The sequence below is a fragment of the Colobus angolensis genome, unplaced genomic scaffold (assembly GCF_000951035.1).
Source record: "Colobus angolensis palliatus isolate OR3802 unplaced genomic scaffold, Cang.pa_1.0 Scaffold184, whole genome shotgun sequence".
In the NCBI taxonomy this organism is placed as follows: Eukaryota; Metazoa; Chordata; class Mammalia; order Primates; family Cercopithecidae; genus Colobus; species Colobus angolensis.
Genome location: NW_012114977.1, coordinates 3,866,187 through 3,886,883, shown reverse-complemented (window position 1 = coordinate 3,886,883; position 20,697 = coordinate 3,866,187). Strand labels below are relative to the sequence as shown.

General features: G+C 56.8%; 2 protein-coding genes across 6 annotated transcripts in view; one reads left to right on the top strand and one right to left on the bottom strand.

Annotated features, from left to right (window-relative positions):
• Window positions 1-13,461, top strand: part of BIN3 (bridging integrator 3) — a 48,778-nt gene extending 35,317 nt beyond the window's left edge. For 2 of the 3 annotated variants that reach the window (XM_011939837.1, XM_011939838.1), the window contains 5 exons: window positions 3,631-3,767; window positions 4,191-4,231; window positions 9,812-9,953; window positions 10,135-10,269; window positions 12,605-13,461. In XM_011939837.1, coding sequence (XP_011795227.1) covers window positions 3,631-3,767; window positions 4,191-4,231; window positions 9,812-9,953; window positions 10,135-10,269; window positions 12,605-12,751 — 602 coding nt within the window. In that variant the 3' untranslated portion in view covers window positions 12,752-13,461. The remainder of the gene's footprint in view (window positions 1-3,630; window positions 3,768-4,190; window positions 4,232-9,811; window positions 9,954-10,134; window positions 10,270-12,604) is intronic. The other variant, XM_011939836.1, reaches the window with a different exon arrangement.
• A 245-nt stretch (window positions 13,462-13,706) lies between these two features.
• Window positions 13,707-20,697, bottom strand: part of CCAR2 (cell cycle and apoptosis regulator 2) — a 15,442-nt gene continuing 8,451 nt past the window's right edge. For all 3 annotated transcript variants that reach the window (XM_011939839.1, XM_011939841.1, XM_011939840.1), the window contains 13 exons: window positions 19,824-20,046; window positions 19,634-19,747; window positions 19,135-19,298; window positions 18,542-18,713; window positions 18,226-18,456; window positions 17,891-18,127; window positions 16,620-16,764; window positions 16,406-16,488; window positions 15,676-15,822; window positions 15,433-15,544; window positions 15,147-15,335; window positions 14,805-15,010; window positions 13,707-14,534 (listed from right to left, as the gene is read on the bottom strand). In XM_011939839.1, coding sequence (XP_011795229.1) covers window positions 14,490-14,534; window positions 14,805-15,010; window positions 15,147-15,335; window positions 15,433-15,544; window positions 15,676-15,822; window positions 16,406-16,488; window positions 16,620-16,764; window positions 17,891-18,127; window positions 18,226-18,456; window positions 18,542-18,713; window positions 19,135-19,298; window positions 19,634-19,747; window positions 19,824-20,046 — 2,068 coding nt within the window. In that variant the 3' untranslated portion in view covers window positions 13,707-14,489. The remainder of the gene's footprint in view (window positions 14,535-14,804; window positions 15,011-15,146; window positions 15,336-15,432; window positions 15,545-15,675; window positions 15,823-16,405; window positions 16,489-16,619; window positions 16,765-17,890; window positions 18,128-18,225; window positions 18,457-18,541; window positions 18,714-19,134; window positions 19,299-19,633; window positions 19,748-19,823; window positions 20,047-20,697) is intronic.

Below are 20,697 nucleotides of genomic sequence, written 5' to 3'. Positions count from 1 at the left end.
GGTCTGAGTTCTTGGGTCACATTTTTCTTGATCGGTCCCCACTGCCTTTCCAGTTCGGGAGCTGCTGTGACCCGTTGCTTCCTTTCCTTCCTGCTTCTGCAGACAGCTGCACTGTCAGAGCATAAATGAAGCCAGGGTGTGCTGTGTTCACAGTGGCTTGCTCCGGAACCAAGGAGGGCATCAGGGGTCTGTGACGCACTGTCTGTGGCTGTGGAAAGCTTAGTTTTCCAGCAGAGAAACCAGAGTTTGATGGGTGACTGCAGAAGCCTAGCACTGCTATCCTCAGGAACGGATGTGGGCAGAGACAGTGCCTCTGAAGAGCCATGGTGCTGGTCATGGAGCTGAGGCGAGCCTGATGGCCACGTCAGTCTCACATACGGGGCATCAGCGTTGTGGGCGGGCTTGCTGTGCTGCAGGCCGCCGGGCCCCACCTCCAGCCTCCAACTAACTCATGGGCTGAGCGAGACCTGAAGATGTGTGTCCCTGGAGTTCCCAGGTGATGCTGAGGCCCACACTGTGAGCGCCACTGATCTGGACAGTTGAGGGGAATGGAAGGATGCCTTTCCTGAGCGTGGAATTTCCTAAGCTCCCCAGCAAGGTGGAAAATCCCCAGTTATTCTAAAAAAGATGACCTTTCTTTCAGAAACTGATGTTACTTTCAGAGTGCTCTGGTGAACCTTTGACTCTTACATTCCAGAGGCTGCATCAGGACTCCAGAGACCCAGGTGGGGTCCAAGACCCTCACTTTCTCTAAGGTTCAAAGACCACCAGCCTCCTGGTATGGGCCAGGCTGACTGTGCCCCTCTCCCAGACCCTATAGGAAACAATGAGAGGTATGGGCTGGGGCAGGGACCACAGGTCCAGAGGGGCATGGAGACCTGCTGTTCTTTATTTTTGTTGAGGCGGAACGGAGTCTCGCTATGTCATCCAGGCTGGTCTCGAACTCCTGGGCTCAAGGGATCCTCGTGCTGCAGCTTCCCAAAGCACAGGGATTACAGGCATGAGCCGCCACGCCCAGCGAAGGCCATGGTGTTCTTGGTGTCATCTACCCCAGCTCTGCTCTGCACACAAGAAGCGGGGGCATCACTGGGCGGAGATTCCAGACCCAGTTCTGCCCAGGACTGGCCACTGAGCCCACTCAGTTCCTTGACTTCCTGACAATGCAAGAGCTGTGGGAAAGAAAGGAGAAAATGGGGCTGGGCCGGGCGCAGTGGCTCACGCCTGTAATCCCAGCACTTTGGGAGGCCAAGGCAGGTAGATCACCTGAGGTCGGGAGTTCGAGACCAACCTGGCCAACATGGTGAAACCCCGTCTCTACTAAAAATACAAAAATTAGGTGGGTGTAGTGGCAGGTGCCTGTAATCCCAGCTACTTGGGAGGCTGAGGCAGGAGAATCGCTTGAAGCCAGGAGGTGGAGGTTGCAGTGAGCCGAGATCATGCCATTGCACTCCAGCCTGGGCCACAAGAGCGAAACTCCGTATCAAAAACAAGAAAAGGAAAGTGGGAAGAACGTCTCCTTGCTCCTCTGGCTTTTTGGGTTGTTTTCCTCAGATTTTTTTTTTAAGAAATAGCAGAAGATATTTTTTGGAAACATTTCCAGCTTTATCCAGAATTTTATTATCTTTTTATTATGCTGTATGTGATCATTTCATAATCAAATCACGTTACACATAACGTTTGTTCCTAAACCTACAGGGTCACTCCACAGAATTTAAGAGGTGTTTTTCCCTCCGTTGCTTCAACATTTCTGGAAAGTTTACATTTCCAGCCTTCTCCTACAGTTTGCCCTTTTGCTGGGTGACTGTAGCACTCTCCCAGATTCCAGAAAAACCCCAGGAGGGTGCTCCTGGCCGGCTAGTCTGCTCAGCACTGCTTTGCTGGCTGGTGAAGGGGCCTGGAGGGGGCAGACCCTTCCCTGGGGAGCGGAGGGTCAGGGGTCAGGTTCATGCCATGGAGTGCTAGGCGAGGCCACATCTGTAATTAACTGGGAGGCAGACCTTATGTCATGGGTCCTAAGACACTTTTTCCACAGTTAACATCTCCAAAATGAAAGCACTAAAAGTATAGCCTGGTTTGATTGACAACAGTTTTTTCTCTCTTAGTAGTTTATACAATAAGTGACTTACAATGAAGAGCATCTTAAATTCAGTAACATGCATATGGTAAGAAATGCATTTGCAATGTGTCTTCTGAGACCTGCCCCAGACGCACTCTGACACTGGTACAGACAGCATCAGGCCAGCATGGCCCTTCTCCAGGCCCGCTTCCTGCCCCTCCAGAATTTTGTTTCTAGAATCTAGAAATAATGGAGGCCTGAAAACACATTCAGGACCAGGAGCTGCAAAGCTGCCAGCAGGTCTCCAGCCCGCCTCTGAGCCGCCTGTGACTCCCAGGCTTCCCATCTGCCCAGCAGGGAATGTCAACACAGGAGGGAGGAGCACAGAGGGGTGGGTGGCACATTCGTGGGGATCGGGTACCAGGGTGCCTTGAAAAACGTCAGTGGACGCCTGATGGACAGAGCTTGATGGACCTGTCCACTGGCTTCCTCCAGGCCAGATCGTCATAAGGAAAGCAGTGAACAGGGAAGCAGCTGCCCAGGGTCAAGGGTCAGGGCCCAGCTGGCACGCTCAGCCATTTGACCGTGGAGGCATTACAAATCCTTTTGCGCCTGATCTGCCTCCTCTCTAAAATGGAACCAAAATACATTTCTGCTAGACATCCCCTGGGTTGTTTGAGCCCTAAATGAGAGTGCTTGGGACTCTCATTTAGCAGTGGTAGAACCCCAAGATGGGGACCTGCTGGCAGCTTTGGAGCTCTTTGTCCCATACAAGTTCCCAGGTTTCCATTATTTACAAACAAAATTCTGGAGGAGCAGGAAGAGACCCTGAAGGAGGGCCCTGCTGTCCCAGTGCCGCCTGTAGCAGCTGCAGAATGTGTCTGGGTGAGTGTCGGGGGAAAGCACAGTTTCCAGTGTATCTCTTCCTACTGGATGTCGAGGAAACCAGGGGTTGACAAGCTACAGCTGCTGGCCTAATCTGACCCAGTTTTGTCAATAAAGTTTTATTGAAACAGCCACATCCATTTTTTATGTGCTGTCGCTGCCAGTTTTCACAGCACACGGCAGAGTTGAGAAGTTGCAACAGAAATCGTGCAGCCCTCAAAGCCTGATATACTTACTGTTGGGCCCTTTGTAGTAAAAGCGTGTGTAAACTGGAGTACTGTTATTCTTGTCCCTCTGGGAGTCCCAAACCAAGTGTCACGTCCAAACCACCTGGAGAGGTGGTTTTAAATGCATATTCTTGGGTATCAGGTTTACTGAATTAGAATCTTCGGAGCCAGAAACGTATTTTATAGCCTCCCACGCAGATGGTCCTTTTCTAACCCAGGGTTTGGAGAACAGGTAAAGCCGCTCAAAAGAATTGTCCAGAGCAGTGTTAGGGTTGGGAATGAGCATTAAAGCATGGGGATCAGCGGCTTGTGGCTGTGTGGTACTTCGCCATTCTGACGGCCGTGGCCGTGGGAAGAGGTCTTCAGGGTGCAGGCCCCTGGCTTAGGAGGACGGGGTCCTGGAGAGAAGGCTGTGAAACCTGCCCCTTCGTAGAAGGCTCACTGAGCTTTGGCTTCTCACAGCCATGTCAAAATCTGCCGTGAAGATATCCTTGGACTTACTCTCCAACCCCCTCTGCGAGCAAGACCAGGACCTTCTGAGCATGGTGACGGCCCTGGACACGGCCATGAAGCGGATGGACGCCTTCAACCAGGAAAAGGTGACTAGGTCTTGTTCTGGGGTGGGCAAGCATGACTTCCACCCCACGTCTGGGCCTCTGGGTGGACTGTGCGGGGAGGCCCGAGTGCGCTCCCTCTGCTCTCGGGGTTCTGAGCCCTCTGGCCTCGTGTGCTGCCATGTGCTGCAAGCCCACGGGGCTCTTTCCAGACTGTTGTACCTTGGCTCTACCTGATTCTTGAGGCTCCACGAGCTTGGGTCACCGACGGCAGTCCTGTTCGCCCCAGCCCCTGAGCCTTCTGTGGCCGCCCACCCAGCCATCCACCCTGAGCAAGGCCAGGCCCAGGACAAGGACAGCGCCCTGTGGCCCTTCAGACTTCCTGGCCCGGCGGTAGTTGGGGCCCTGCCTCGCCTGTCGTCCTCCGCTCCCTACCAGTTTTAATGTCTTCGGGTGTTTCTTTGACAGGTGAACCAGATCCAGAAGACTGTGATCGAGCCCTTAAAAAAGTGAGTAAATGTCACCTGGGAGCCTCGGGGCACTTACAGGAGAGACAGGTCAACGATCACTTGGGGACTGAACAGGATTTCTAGCTGCCTGTCCCCAGATTCCCATGGGGCCTGACGGGAAACTCAGTGGGGATGTCAGCTCTGTGACCTGTGGCCTAAGCGTCCATGCTCCTGGGGGCTCCAGAGCACCCGCATGGCCCAGGCGAGCTCAGGGGACCCTGCCACCGCCCCGCGCCCCCCACCCCGCCCAGCAACCGCCGCTGCTCTGCTGGCCATTTGACCGCTTCCTCCTGCTTGAGAGCCACTGGGGCCAGGGCTTGCTGAATGGAGCTAGCAGAGATCTTGGCCAGCCCTCAGTGGACATGAGCAAGGCCTTTCATCTTGCCCCACTGGATTGGGAGAGCAGCTGCCTGCAGCACTCGGCTTTGGAAATGTGGGGGTGGCCGCACACGGGGAGGGGCGCGGCAGCGGGGTCTGGCTCGGGAAGGTCCCCTAGCTTGTGACCTGTTGGGGTCAGGAATGCTTCTGTGAGACTCATCTTCTGTTGGGCAGGCCCTGGTCAGCGATCAGACAGGCCTATTCCCTCGGTCCCCAGGGCGGGGAACAGGCAGAGCCGTGCCTTGAAGCCTGGAATCACTTCATCTTCCCTGGCCTCTCGCGAGCAGGCTGTGACCTAGAAAGCTCCTGCTCGCCCAGCTGCGCTTTGTTGCCTCTTCTGCGGTGGTCCCGGGCAGCGACTTGCCAGGGCTGGGTAATGAGGCTCTGCCTAATTATCACTGGCCTGGCCCAGGGCCCAGAGGGCAGTGAGGGGAGCAGTTTTTGATCCTGCAGCCCCTGGTGTTTGGGATTGCTGAGCTGTTTGTTGACTGTGCAGACCTGAAGTTTGGGATTAGGAAAAGGCCCGCCTGACCCTAGCAAGCTCTTGTTTCTACGCCAGGACCATGGAGGCTCAGAGAAGGCAGGGTGGGAAGGGACTGTGCCTCCCGCTCCAGCCCTGGCCCCCCAGCCTCCCCAGGGTGGGCATCCACCACCCCCTGCCTGCTGGTAACGGTGCAGCCCCAAGCCACAGGGCTGCATAGAGAGCTGGGGTGCAGAAAGAGCTCCGTGGCTGTGGGTTTTGGTCCTGGGCTTCGGGACAGACTGTTCAGGGCTGGTTGGGAAGGATGCAGGCTGAGCAGACCCTGCCCACAGAGGGCTTTTCTGTGCCAGGGCCACACGGCTCCCAGAGACGGACACAGAGGCTGCCACAGGCACCCATGGCTGGCCGAGTGAGGCAGGGACTCAGAGAACTGGGGAACTGACTCCCACCTCAATTTCAGTATCAACAAGGCGCCCTTGAAATCTGATTCCTGGCTTCTGAAGCCCAAATGGAGAGAAACCCCGGCCACTTCCCACCACCCTGGTGGCCCACCACCTGCCAGGAAGGTGGGGGCGTGGCAGAGGGGGCGCACATCTCCGCAGCAGATCCGCTGACCTCTGCGTGAGCCCTCAGGCCTGCCTGGCTGGCTTCTCCCTGCGTCCCCACAGCTGACATATGATCTCCCCCAACCACATAAAACTGCGCAGCCTACAGCCTCCTCCCATTGGCTTCCTCTTGCCAGAAGAGAAGCTCCCAGGGACCCCAGCACCGGAAACAGGAAACTCCAGCTTTCCTGTCCTCTGATGAAGATCATGGCCACATGGCCACCCCACCGCCCCCGGCCTCCCTGCAGGGGCTCGGCCTCTAATCCCCAGTCTCTGGGCCGCATTCACATGTCGGATGGGGATGCTTTCAATTTCCCTTTCCTGGTGGGTGGAAGCTCCCGGCTGCGTGGGCACAGACCAAGGCATGGCAGGCATTCCCCACCAGTGCTGGCTGCGCCCAGCCCACCTCCCAACCGGCCTCGCTCCCCTTCCCTCTCCTGCTCCTCTTCGCCCCTCCCATCCCCAGGGGAGTGAGTTTGATATTGAGCCTTAGGACAGACAAGAATTGGGCAGTGATCATGGGTAATTCTTTGATCACTGGCCTGGGCCTAGCCTGGCCCCCTTCTTTGAGGATAAATGTAAAACAGACTTCAGTAGCTTACAGTCTAGTGGAAAGCCACGGCGTGTTCTCGGGTCAGCGGCCAGGCGGGGCGCAGGACCATGGGGCGGGGCATGCTGAGTGGGCTGTCCCACCTGCCCCCAGCAGGCCTCAGAGGCTGTTTCCCCACGTGTGGAAGGAGAGAGCCAAACTGACTTCTCAGAATGGGACAGTCAGCGCCTAGGAGCAGGAGAGGTCTTGGCGGGCTGAGGTGGGCAGGGAGAGAGGAGGGGTGAAGTGCGCTGGGAGAGCAGAGTGGAGCCTGGGTCCTGGCTTCACACCTGGGGAGAGGCCCCCCCGCCCCCGATGTGGTTGGGTAGAGTCAGCAGGGCCTCTGTGGGGTCCCAGGGGCATATCTGGGAGGGGCCGGCACAGGGGCCCAGCCTGTGCGTGTCTCCACTTCCCCTGCCAGCACCCTGAGCCCTGACCTGAGATCCCACACGGCACCATCGCACGGCCACTGTCCACCCTGAGGCTTCAGCAAAGTCTGTTCTGTTGCTGAGAAGTAGAAAACGGGGAGATGGGGCCTCAGTGGGTCGGTGACCAGGGCAGATGTGACAGAGTCCTGGTCCCCCACTCTTCAGTCACCTTGGCACAAGCTGCGCCCCGCCCTGACTGATGTGAGTTCCCCCTGAATGTAGAAGGGTGTGACACTTGTCCCTACCCCTAGGGAATCCCAATCCCAGGACCCAACCTCCCCCCCACCGCGGTGGTAATTTATCAGCAGTTGCCTCCAGTGGCCTGAGCAGGCAGAGCCTCTTGGTGACTGAGGGGTGCTGTCATGGGAAACAGGTTTTCATGGTGAAGACATGCTCTTCCCACAGGGGTAGGAACAAGACAGATGAGGCCCTGTCCCCTGGAGCTTGTGCGAAAGTGGACAATGCAGGTGGCCTGCAGCCACATCTCCTGCAGAGGCAGGTGGTCTTGGTTCCAGGGGGCTGGCAGGAGCCCATGCAGCCAGGTGGCTACCTGGAGACACCACCACCCCATCCCCTGAGGAGCTCTGTAACCCAGCCTCCCTCACCCCTGCTCGGCACTCCCCTGTAGTCAGTGCTCCTGGTGGCTCTGACTCTGGCCCAGGAAATAATAAGCCCCAGCCGACAGCTGTGGGAAGGAGGCTATGAGGGTGCCACAGGGGATGTGGGGGCTCAGGCTGCTGGAGCAACGGGCATGCGGCTCCTCCCATCCCGCGCTATGGAAGGTGCCTTGAGCACACATGGCTTGACACTGTGATGCCCTCCTTCCTGAGGATGTGAGCTCAGGGTGGTGGGATTGAGGCCAGGGCCAGAGAGCTCTCCACCTGCTGCCTCCTGCCTGCCTCTCATCCATGCCCTGTCCCAGTGCCTGCACCCACCCGGCAGCTCCCAGGCACCCACAAGGCCCAGGCACTGGGACCATCCAAGCAGCAGTTGGCTTCTAACCCAAGGATAGGGCGAGGACCGGGGTGGCTGCCGGTGGTCCCTTGGCCATTTGGGGTGGTGGGAGAGGCGGCCTGGTATCCTCTCTGGCCCAGCTGCCCCTGCTGCCAGAGCACGTGCCTCTCAGCTGCCCAGGAAGGGGGCGGGGCTCCCCAGCAGCTGCAGCTCCACCACGCAGCTGCCCTGGGCAAAAGCATCAAGCCTAGCTCCTCCCAGCGGTCTCACTCCAGCCCACGCTATGGGTGACCATGCGTCCTGGTGGTGTCTGCTTCCCACCCTCAGTTCCGTAGTGCTGAGGGGCCTGCGTTCTCTGCACAGTGCTGGGAGGCCCATGGCTTCTGCCCAGCAAGTCGGTCAGATGCTGGTTTGATTACTAAGGGCACGGGTGAGAATTCAGGGTGCTTTGGTGGCTTCACCCACTTAGCACCTTGTTAGGGAGTTAGTTATGGACACTGTTGAGGTAGAGGATTCATGTTAGTAGCCTGTCTTGGAGATAAGCCCTTTGTTTCAGCAAAATCTACTCCCTGGGTCTGCGACTTAGTTTGGGGCATGTAATGCTTTGGTAAAGTTTATATCCTCTTATTCTCTGGCAAAACTTTACCTCAAGTGGACACCTGATTTGTGAGGCTTTTTAAAACCAGGCCGGCCGCGATGGCTTATGCCTATAATCCCAGCACTTTGGGAGGCTGAGGCGGGTGGATCACTCAAGGTCAGAAGTTGAAGACCAGCCTGGCCAACATGGTGAAACCCCGTCTCTCCTAAAAATACAAAAATTAGCTGGGCATAGTGGCGCACGCCTGTAATCCCAGCTCCTTGGGAGGCTGAGGCATGAGAATCAGTGGAACCCGGGAGGCAGAGGCTGCCGTGAGCAGAGATCACATCACTGCAGTCCAGCCTGGGTGAGAGAGCAAGACTCTGTCTCTAAACCAGATTCTTGGTCATGCCCTTTGAGAGGCCGATCTCGGAAGTCCTGCTTTGCATGGTGTCTGAGCTCCTGGAAGCTGACAGTGAGTCTCTGAGTGCCTGTGAGCGGCTGACCCAAGCTTCAGTGACTGCCTCCTGCCCTCCTCTTTCCTCCTCTCTGGGTTCCCATAAAAACCTCCAGGAGGAACCAACTCTTCTGGTCCTGGGTCACCTCCGAATGGCCACAGAGTCACGAGCTCCTTGGGCTGCACAGCCAGATCCCGGGCACTCAAGGTCTCTGGCTTGCCTGGTAGACGCCCCCTGCCATCGTGCCGAGGGCCAGCCCTCCAGCAGCAGCAGCAGCAGCGAGAGCCTTAGGAGAGCATTGCTCCTGGTCACTAGAGGCCACATGGGTCACAAAGATGAGGCCCGTGTGGACCTGCAGCACCACGACATCCACCGCTGCTCTCTCTGGGCCCCCTCTTCTGAGTCTCCCATGCGGTCCCTTCTAGTCATGGTGGGGTTGTAGGAGGTCCTCAGGCCGTTTTCCTGAAGCAACTGGTTGGCACTTTGGCTGTTCCAGTGGCAGAACCGTAGGATTTCTGCTGCTTTCGTGTTGCCAAGGAGCCCTTGAAGGAGAAGGTGCCCTGGGCCAGGACTGAGTTCAGATTCCAGTTCTGCCAACTGCCAGTGGCCCTGTGAGGTCTGGAAAGGGTGCCAGACAGAGAACATGGACACCTGTGTTGTCTTCTAGACCTTCTCTGCCGCCCAATGGTGATCTTGGATGAGTCATAGGTCATCTCTCTATCCTCAGTTTCCCTCCTTTTTAAAAGTGAGGTCTTGGCCAGATGACTTCAAAGGCACCTTCCCCACAATCCTCTAGTCCATCGTGTGATAAAACTCACAGGAGGTGGGGGTCAGGGCACCCTTCATTCCTGGGCCACCCTGTGCTGCCGGGCTCCCGGGACCTGGCCCACAGCCCCGCCCCCTCTCATCTGCCCTCACCCCACGACATTGTCCGCTTTCGCACAAGCTCCGGGGGACAGGGCCTCATCTGTCTTGTTCATGGTGAACTCCCCAAGACCTAGAGCAGGGTCTGGCACTTAGTAGGTGCTCAGGGCGCATTTTTGGAAAAGTGAGTGCTGACCAGGCTGCCCCTCCAAGAGCGGGCCCATCTCCAGCCAGCTTGTCCCACAGGTTCGGCAGCGTCTTCCCGAGCCTCAACATGGCGGTGAAGCGGCGGGAACAGGCCTTGCAGGACTACAGGAGGCTGCAGGCCAAGGTGGAGAAGTATGAGGAAAAGGAGAAGACGGGGCCAGTGCTGGCCAAGCTCCACCAGGTACCAGGGGAGACAGGCGGGCGGGGGCTGGACAGATGGGCCATCGTGGTCACCTGTGGTAAGTCCCTCCCTTCGCCTGGGGGCACCAGGACCAAGTCACCAGCCGTCCCCACCCCACCCATCCCATATCCCACACCCAGCAGTGAGACAGAGTTTTGACACCCAGGGTCTTGTTCCCTAGGCGCGAGAGGAGCTGCGGCCTGTGCGGGAGGACTTCGAAGCCAAGAACAGACAGCTGCTGGAGGAGATGCCGCGCTTCTACGGCAGCCGCCTCGACTACTTCCAGCCCAGCTTTGAGTCCCTCATCCGAGCACAGGTGAGGCCCAGGCGCCCTTCCCCTGGGTGGACATAGCTCATGCCACTCCCTGTTACCCACGCTGGAAGGGTGGCTTAACCATTCTCCACAAAGACAGGGCACCCACCCCAGGCACAGCCCCAAAGGAATTCATTCTAGTACCAGAGTCCCCGGCTCGGCGACTTGGGAGCCCTGTCTGCTGCTGGAGTCCTCACGTTGCTCTGGTGAATCCCAGACCAGGCATGGCCAAGGTTCCCTTTTGTCCGGCAGCTCCTCCCTGGATCTCTCTGCGTTTCACTAAGTAGCCCCTCTGCCCCACACCCTCAGGTGTGCAGGTTCTTGACCCAGGGTGATGCTGGGGAGAAAGGGATCTGGAGAGTGGAGGCCTATTCTGAGGACTCAGCTCCCCTCCCCTGCCCGCCCCGGGCCAGTCTTCTTTTTAGCAGGAAACAGCAGGAGTTTTGCCTTGGAGCCACTAGGGAAGGGGTGCCAGAGCCCTGGGGAGAGCCACACTCAGGGCTGCTCTTAGGGCCCTGGGGTGGAAAGGCAGGCCTGGAGGCATGGGGGCGCCACTGGGGGTCAGACACGGGCCAGGCCCCAGTGTCCCCTTCCACTCGGGGATGGGAGGACATGGAGTGGCAGCACCTGTGGCTCCCACGCTCCTCACCCTCCTCCATCTTCAAGCCTTTAGCAAAGATTGTTCCCCCAACTGGCAAAATAGAAAAGGGTGGGCACCCATGCCAGAAGCGGGTCCCTTCCACACAGGACCCTGTTGATGGCTCGCACTCAGCGACAGCCTCAGTACCCCAACACCCTTGGCAGCCATGGGCGCCAGGTCCCTGAGCCTCAGACTGCGCTGCCTGGGTGGGCATCTGGCGCCCTCCAGTGGCCGTTCCCTGCAGGCCCCGCAGTCACAGCCACAAAGCCCTGGCCCGCACACCCACCCTGCCGGGCCAGAGTCAGGGTGGCCACCCACCCCAATCAGGACGCCTGAGCAGGGTTCATGCTAGGGCTGGGCCTTGTCAGTGACCCACGTCCTTGGTCCTGTGCCATCTGTAGGCAGCAGTGAGACCTAGAACCTTCTGCAGGAGGGTGGGGACTTCTCCCGACGCTTGCTCCTGCAGTGAGGGCTCCCTTCAGCCGCCCCATCGGGTTCACGGGAGACCTGGGCCTGCCCCTTCCTTACTGTCACCTAGGTGCTTCCCTACACCCTCCCTCCTGTTGCTCACAGGAGGAAGCCACAGGGTGCCAGGCTCCTGCATGCCCAGGTTGGAGCAGATGGGAGGCCAGGGATGCCCTGTAACCAGGCAGCATTGCTGGGGGCTGTTGACTGCCTCCTGGGCCCCGGCCTCCCCCTCGCCCGCCCGGCTGCCATTAGTCATGGAGAAGTGAGCATCCCCGGTGACTCAGTGCGCAGTGGCTTGGGCAGGGAGGGGCGGGTAGGGCAGCCCACCCCCAGCCCAGAGGTGACAGCAGTGTTGAGACCAGCTCACTTTAGCTCCCTGTCGGCCGGCAGAAATCTCGCCTCGGGAGTGTCAGCCGTGGGTCCCTGCCCCACCTGGCATTTCCCACAAGGTCCCCTTAGTGTCTAGAGCTCCTCCTTGTGTCTAGAGTGCAAAGCGTGGAAGCTTTCAGGAAACTGCATGTGTTCACTGGGTCATGAGATAGAAACTGAGGCAGAAGTGGCCCCTGTTGTCTGTGGAAAAGCCCCTGGTCCTCAGCCATGTGTGAGAACTGACAGGCCTCCCCATTCCTCCACCTGCCCCACCCTCATCCCTGTGTCCTTTCCCACCCCGGTTCTGGTGCCTCCCTAGAGGGACCCTGGCAGTGAACCTGGCCTCTGAGCTGTCCCCCTGGCCATGCAGCTTGGGCCATGAGCAAGGGTGGATGCAAGTTGGGAGGGAATGGAAGGCTAGACGGGCATCCCCTTTCTCGCCTGTGCTTCTAAAGCCGGCTTAGGGCTTTAGGAGCCAACCACCAGTCTACCATGCCCTCTTTCTGCCATGGACAAAAGCCACGGGTTCTCCCCTAGCTTACAAAAAGCAGTAAAACTCCAGTCATGGTGCCCATCATCCCACAGTTGCCCTAGAAGGCCCATGCCTTCCTGCACCTGCTGCTGGGGAAACCAGGCGCCCAAAGCAGGGGCACCTCCACCTCCAGCCACTGAGGCCCTGTTGCTTCCCGGCTCCTTTTGGTTCAGTCTTAGAGCCTTTCTGTGCCCTGCACATTCCCAAAGGCATGCTGCTACAGCTCCAGATGGGTGAGGGCAGAGGGTAGCAGAGGAGTGTGAGCCTCTCGCCCCCTGAAGCACATGGTTCCCTGGAGCCAGCATGTGCCAACCCGCCGCCTCCCCCAGGTTGTGTACTACTCGGAAATGCACAAGATCTTTGGAGACCTGACCCAGCAGCTTGACCAGCCAGGCCACTCCGATGAGCAGCGGGAGCGGGAGAACGAGGCCAAACTCAGTGAGCTCCGGGCCCTCTCCATTGTGGCCGATGACTGAATCTCCGTCACTCTTGGACGACTCCTGTGACACGGTCAGCCTCGCTCGTCCTTGCCCTTCTCAGGGCTAGCTGCTCCTCTCACAGGCTGGGGACAGAGATGGCCCTGGTTCACGTGCCGGCCCTTTGCAATGAGTGACTCTTCCTGAGCCCCGCACCAGGATCCCTAGACAGGCCGCCATCTCCCCACTCACATCCCCAGCAGGTAAGCAGTGTAGACAAACCCTTGGGGCTTTTTTATTTGGAGAACCGTCCAGCATGCATCCTGGCCCATGGCCCGAGCAAGCTGCAGCCCTTCTGAAGCCATGGGCTTTGTCGGCTCAGTTGGGGGGTCTTAGCCCTGCATGCATTGTGGGCATCAAATCTACCTCCAAAAGACCCATCCTGGGGAGCCCTCTGGCCCCTCGTTGCCTTTTCACTTAAAAGTCTCTTTTTTCTGGGAGAGGCCCTGAACCCTGCCCAGGAGAGCTGGTCCTCCAGCCCTGGCAGGCCCTCAGCCAGCTTCCCAGCAAGACAAAAGCTACCCTCGTGACTTTGGGACCCAAGTTGTTGGGGTTCCCGAGGTCACTGAGAACTGTTACCTCGGGACCTCAAACTGTCAGTGGAACTGTCCCACATGAATTCACAGGTCTCAAAGCAAAAACAGTGGGTTTGTGTCTCTCCTGAGTATTTGGAATTTTATTTTTTCAAGTAAAGTTTTCAATGAAATGTCCACATGGTATTGTGTTGTAACTTAGGGCGAGCAGGGGAAACTTTCAGGGCCTGCTGCCCTCCGCTGAGCAGCAGCACCCTCCAGCAGGCAGCCCAGCACGCAGGGGGTCTGTGTGTGCCTCCCCGGCCCTGCCCCACCTTTTGGAGTGAACTGCACTGTGGTCCAGCAAAGATGCTGGGCGGGAGGGCACGCAGGCAAGCCTAGGAGAGGAGTAGGAAGAGCTGTGGAGGACACGCTCGGTTTGTTTTTGACTTTGGTTTATTTAAAAAACAAGCCAAAAAAAAAAAAAAACCCAACTTTATATACAAAGTCAAACTGAAACCACGGATTATGGAAAGAGGCAAGAATTATGGGTAACAGGGGAGAAGGCTGGGCCAGAGCCAATACCACATTCTGAACACAGGAGCCACGGGAAAGAGGTGCTGGTTTCTTCTGGCAAATCTGGGGTGACTGGAACACAGTGTTCTATTGGCAAACCCAGCCCAACACTGAGCACTTTCTAGCATGGACTCCATTCCCGTGATGGCCAAGGGGGACCCTTCCCCCAGGAGCCTGCATCTGGAACCTAGCAGAGCCTGTGCCATCTGGAGGAGGGGGTGCTTAGCCCCAGCCAGGCTCCACATCTGTCTCTTCAGTTCAGTTCAGTTCACTGATATCAGACCTTGTCACACACTTGAAAAGCCTTTTTCTCCCCTGTCTTATTCTAAACTGGAAAAGGACAGGAGAAAGTCAGCACAAGACTAAAAGGGCCCCAGGAGAAATACCAAGGTTGAGGGCAATATGACATTCTAGGGGTGCAAAAGATGTTGTATTTAGTTGTAACTGGAACCGGGGTTCCTCACACATCCATCCCACATAGCACAGCCCCCAGCCTGATGGCCTGCCGTCCCCTAGAGGCTGAGCATGGGGTCAGTCACCCCTGCCCTGGCTCCCAGGTCTCGCTCCCGCTGCTTTCTGGTACCGCAAGGGCTCCAACTTTGCCGAGCGCCACCGCTGCCCTCACAGGATGGCAGTTCCGTGTGAGGCCGTCAGTTGCTAGGTGCTGGCTCCTCTTTCTCCACCCAGCTGTCAGCCTGTTTGAAACAGATGTACCCAGAATCAGGCCTGGCAAGGCGATCTGAGGACTGCGGACTGTCTCCTGCTGGGAAGCTCCCGCTGCACGCTGCTGACTGCTCAATTCCCAGAGAACCTGCAACCAGGGGCACACAGCCTGGCAAGCGACGGAAGAAGCTGGCGCCTGCTGGCCCTCTGGTCACTCCCGACATAGGGGCAAGCACCCTTCCGGGGGTTTCTGGAGCTCAGGGAAAGGAGCTGTGCTGCCTCCTGGTCCACCCCCACCTTACCTTTTCCACCACCCGCTGGATCTCCAGCTGCAGGGGGGTCAGGCGCCTGCGGAGCTCCTGCAACAGCCGCTGGAGCTGGCTCTTCTGTCGCTCCGCCGTCCGGGTGGTCTCCTCAGCCTCCGCCAGCCGGGCTCGCAGCTCCTGCATCTCTGCCGCCAGCGTCTTATTCGTTACTTCAGTGGCTGAGAAACGGTTATGGCTCTCCTCTGCAAGGTGGAGGAGGAAACAGAGGGACGGCTGCTCCATCAAGGCCCAGAGCACAGGGCAGCGCCTGAGCCTAAGCAACGGGTTCCCTACTGGTCTGCACGTGCCCCCGTGGTAGATGCAGCCCCAGGCCCTCACCCAGCTTCAGCTCCAGTGTGTGGATCTTGTTCTCTAGGTAGAGCCGGCCGCTGTCCTGCTGCTCCGCGCGCTGCAGCAGGCTCCCCACGTTGATCAGGCTGCCATTGTGGGACACCAAGGCTTTGTGTTCCGTAGGGGCGGCACCTGGCTTCGTGCTCTTCCCAGAAGGGGGCAGCAGGTCCAGGTTTCCTAGAGGGAACCGTGAAAAAGATTGCAGGATGGGGTTTCCGGAGAGGGCAGCCTGCCCTACCCGTGCCCCAGGAAGGCTGCAGGGCTCAGGACATACCGAAGAGCACCTCCTCGGGAAGGCCACCGTCCAGGCCCTCCTGGCGGCTGTACTGAAGGCTCCGGTACTGGCAGATGTTCTGGGTCACCACCCTGCTGACCAGCTGCTTGGCCTGCAGAAAACACACCCCCAGACACCTACTGACCAGAAGGCTCAGTCCCCGACCCTGGCCGTGGGCAGGAACCTGGAGCAGGAGTAAGTGCAGGCCTGTGCCCATGTCCTGGGGCAGAAGAAAGAAGGTACCTGCTCTGCACTGAGCCGGATCCCAAGGGTAAGGAGGATCCTCTCCAAGTCTCGCCGGTGCAAGTAGCCACACCAGTTGGCATCAAAGAACACAAAAGCAAGCAGACAGTCCAAGGGGAGCACAGCAGAGGGATCCAGCTCCTTGGGCTGCAAAGAAAACAAAGATGAGCAGGATTTTCAAATAGTTCCCTCAGTGGCTCTCCCGCCCAGGATTCACCCTGTTCAGAATCCAGTGGCTTGGGCCATATGCAGCTCAGGTCACATCCAGTGATGCATGCCTAAAGTCCCTGCTACTGGGGAGGCTAAGGCAGGCGAATCACTTGAACCCAGGAGTTCGAAGCTGCAGTGCACTATGTTCATGCCTGTGAACCACTGTGCTCCAGCCTGGGCAACATAGCGAGACCCCGTCTCTAAAACACAAAACATCAAGCAGCCTGACTGATGTTCATCACGCCCAAGCCAGCCTTCCTCTCTGGGGCCCTTTCACAAAAGCTCCTGTGCTCCTCTCTCAGCAGAGGATCAAATACCTCTCTCCCATTCACCCCGACAGACACTGAAATGTTCTCCTGGAGCCTATGAACGTGCCCTTCCGTAAGCCAAGGACCACACTGTGTGTTGGGTCCATCAAGAAAGGAAATCACTGGTAAGCATTCTTTTCCCAGGAGTGTGCCGGAGGCCTTGCCAAGCCTCACCACCACTGAGGCCCAGAGAGGTGGAGAAGAGGCCTCACCATGTCCTGAAGTGAAGAGAACTCCATCTCTGACTGGTTTGAGGCAACGGACCGGACCTCCGAATCCTCCAGCTTTGCTCCTGCTACAGAAAGCCCAAGATAAATGGAGAGCAGGGCCCACCCAACTCCACAGTCCGAAAATGAAAACCAGCTTGGCCACAGGTGGAAAGCCACATCCCGAGCCTGTGAGCTCCCCTCTCACCACTCAACATACCAAACTCCTCCTCTCCATCATCCCTCAGAAGCAACAGTTCTGGGTCCAGGGCCATCTCACACAGGTCCTCGGAAGCCTCGCCCCGGGGTTTTTCTTCTTCCTCTCCCCCAGAAGAGGGTGGTTTGGGCAAAAGCCCATCCTCCTTCTAGGGAGGCAGACGAAGGTGATTAGAAGGAAGGCAGTTACCGTAATTACCAATAGTAATCATGGCTGCCACGTGAGTAATAACTATGCCCCAGGCACTGTATGGAGGGCTCTAGACACCATCGCATTTCATGTATTTAATTTCATTAAGTGGAATTCAGAGCATGCCAGGGCATCACCAGACACCTGGGCTTTTTTCCTCAGGAGTTGATCTTGGTCCCAGAAGAAACTACATTTATTTGATAGTATTTAAACAAAAAGCAGCTGGGCACAGTGGCTCACGCCTGTAATCCCAGCACTCCTGAGGTCAGGAGTTCAAGACCAGCCAGGCCAACATAGTGAAACCCCATCTCTACAAAAATACAAAACTTAGCCAGGCATGGTGGTGGGTGCCTATAATCCCAGCTACTCGAGAGGCTGAGGCAGGAGAACCGCTTGAACCTGGGAGGCTGAGGTTGCAGTGAGCCGAGGTTGCACCACTGCACTCCAGCCTGGGCGACAGAGCAAGACTCCATCTCAAAGAAAAAAAAAAAAGACTAGTATTTTAGAAAAGGTTTACAAATTTTATTTTTTATTTTTTTTTGAGAGAGTCTTGCTCTCTCACCCAGGGCGGAGTGCAGTGGCACGACCTCGGCTCACTGCAACCTCCACCTCCCTTGGTTCAAGGATTCTCCTGCCTCAGGCTCCTGAGTAGCTAATACAGACATGTACCACCACGCCCAGCTAATTTCTGTATTTTCAGTAGAGACAGGGTTTTACCATATTGGTCAGGCTAGTCTCAAACTCCTGACCTCGTGATCTGCCTGCCTTGGCCTCCCAAAGTGCTGGGATTACACCCCACCTACAAAATTTTCTAGTTAACCATCAGGCAATCACAGCACCCGACTCTGCTAAGCATTCTCAGTGACTGGGGTTTCTATGCTGTCAGGCTGCTCAGCCATGCTCCCTGCACTCCTCTGCGCCACCTTCCCTTCCACTAGGTGTGCCACTTACTAGCTGTGCAGCCTCAGTGCGTGCTGAGCAAGGGAGTGGGGAATGAGCTAGGGCGCAGGAAGCACTCAGAGCCCGGGGTGAAGATGTGCGGTCACGGTAAGCACTACGACAGCCTGAGGTGGCAGGGTACTCACCAGTGGGGGCTCTGACTCGGCAGCCGAGCCCTCATTCTGTGCCTCATCCTTGGGCTCCTTGACCACCTCCTCTTTGATGGCTTCTTCCTCCTTGGTGGCTTCCTCCTTGGCCGCCTCCTCCTTCTCAGGTTCAGGTGGGGACACGACCTTTTCAGGAAGGCTCAGCAGCATCTTATAAACCCTATAGCCAAAATCCCTCTGGAGCATCTCCAGAAACAGCTCGGCCAGCACCATCACCTGACGGGGAGGTGGCAGGGTCCATGAGCATCAGGAAGAAAGACTGCTCAAGGCCCACAGATCCCAGCCCATAGCCTCCCCAAGGCTCTGACACCTGCCTCAAAAGAGATCCTTTCTTTTGGCCTCCGATCCTCCACAATCCCATGGAGGGACAGGTTCACACAGCCAGGGCGTGCGATGACAGCAGGTTCTAGCGGGGGTGGAGGGGCCTCTGGGAGATCAGTGTCCGTTTCCTGCTGTGTGCTGGCCTCTGAAGTTTCTGCATTCCGTCTAGAAGTGTCTGCTGCTTGCTCCAAGGCGTCCGGTGCCTGTTCAGTAGGCTCCATTTCCTGTGACAACAGCCAAGATGAGACCCTCTGAGTCCCAGGATCAGGCCACCTATATCTCCCGCTGCTGGCTAAGGCACAGCCTTACCCCTGGTACCTCCTGGGTCGGAGGAGCTGCCTCTGCAGCTTTCTGCTGGCACAGGGCCTCCCACTCCTCCAAAGTAGGCATGATGGTCCAGACGTCCGGCAAGTACACCACCACTGTCTGGAGCCGCCGGGGGGGTCCCGGCTGCAGGTACTGAAACTCGGCAAAGCGCCACCTGCACATAGCAAAAGGAAGTACTAACTTCCTTAGTGACAACTCCACGCAGACACCACATTCACAGGCAAGGGCTTCAGTTTCCAGTCAGCACTCAATTAGCACGTACTGCGAGGCAAGCTTTGAAAACACAACAGCGAAGCTACAGACCAAGTCCTCAAGAAATGGCCAGTGGGGAGGCCGCAACCGTACAAGCACCCTACAAGGTGTGAGGACAACTCAAGGAAGTCTCAAGTGCAGCCTGGGGCTCAGCCAGCTTTTGGCATACACCCCACGCTAGCCTGAGGCAGCAGAGGGGACAGGAGCGGGACTAGGGGGCAGAAGAGAGCTAACCAGCAGAAAGGGGCAGGGACTGGGCCTCCCCAACAAAACCTCCCCAACCTGCTGGGTTGGTGCAGCCGAGGCTCAGGAAGCCCACTCACCACTTGGTGCAGCCACTCAAGTCAATGCCGGTCTGGGCCTGTGCACAGCGGATGGCGGTGCGCACCAGCACCTGTGGGTCAGCCTGGGGGTCGAGGCCATCCAGGGAAGGAGACCATTCACCCCCAACCAGCACTGCCTCTTCTTCTTTTCTGCCCAGCAAAAACTGCAAAAAGAGACCAGGGATACGAAACAAAAAACTCCATTATCTGGGTCTCCCACTGCAGGGCAAGGCTGCCACCCATCAGGATGAAGGGAGCAGGAAGTGGGGAAGTCCATCACACAGTGAGGTCTCTATCTGCTAACATGAGCCAGCCACCTAGCGCTCTCTGACTCGTCAGAACAGCTCTGAGCTGCACCTTCGTCCTGGGTGAAATGAGGGGCATTCGGCTCTGAGATGCCTCGTTTCTGTGCATTCAGGAACAGGAGCCGCGCACTCAAAACATGACAGGTTCTGGACATTACCAGCGAATGCATCTCCTCCTGCCCTCCAGCTCTTACCTTAATCTGCTTCAGAGGATGCTCTGGCGTCTCCCTTGGCTCAGCCATGTCATCCACAAAGAGCATGCAACAACGATACAATTCCTCCAACCCCGGGGAAGAGAGCAGTAGTACCTGTGCAGGAGGAGACACTCAGAGCTGCCTTCAGCCTCCAGAAATCAGGTTAAGTGACAGACACCTGTCAGCTTACCTTGGAACTATAAGCGGGGTCACTGTCTGCAGGGATGGGCTCAGCACCAGCATCTGGAGCTGCCTCCTTTTCAGAAGAGACCTGGATCCGGCTCGGGTGATGGAGGGAAAAGGGTTGGCTCAGAGGGAAGGCTGACAGCCAACTCAGATGCACGGACAGAAAATCTGAGGGGACTAGGAGGCTGCGGTAACGACGCTGGAGTTCTAGGAAGTCACAGACGGGGCTACAGGAAGACAAAAAGGGAATCCAGACTGAGCAAACACTAAAACATTACAAATGAAACCATCAAAGAGTTTTAAAAATGGGCAAATTTTTTTTAGTCTGAGAAAGAACTTTTGAAGTAAGGCACCTCTCAAGGAAGCTAGATCAGATCTGACCACTCAACTTACAACCTCTAGATGGCAAAAGTCAAACTAGGAAAGGGAAAAAAGGAAACACTTATAATACAGGACAAAGAAATGGGTCATTGCCTTAATATAAAAGAACTTACAAATCAGTAACAAAAAGTTCAAAAGCCTAAAACAGAAAATTGACATCAATAGGTTCTTAAGAAAAATACATAAGAATTAAAAGCCCATGAAAATATGCTCAATCTCACTTATAATTAAAGAAATGCAAATCACATTATCATGTGTCACCAACTAGACAAAGATGAAAAAGTCAGCTAACAGTGTTGGCAAAGGCATGGGGAAATAAGGACTCCACACCCCACTGGTGACAGCAGAATGGGCACAGCCTCTTCGGGAGAACTGGCAATAGTTATGGAAGCTTAAAGCAAAGCCTTAGGCCGGGCGCGGTGGCTCAAGCCTGTAATCCCAGCACTTTGGGAGGCCGAGACGGGCGGATCACGAGGTCAGGAGATCGAGACCATCCT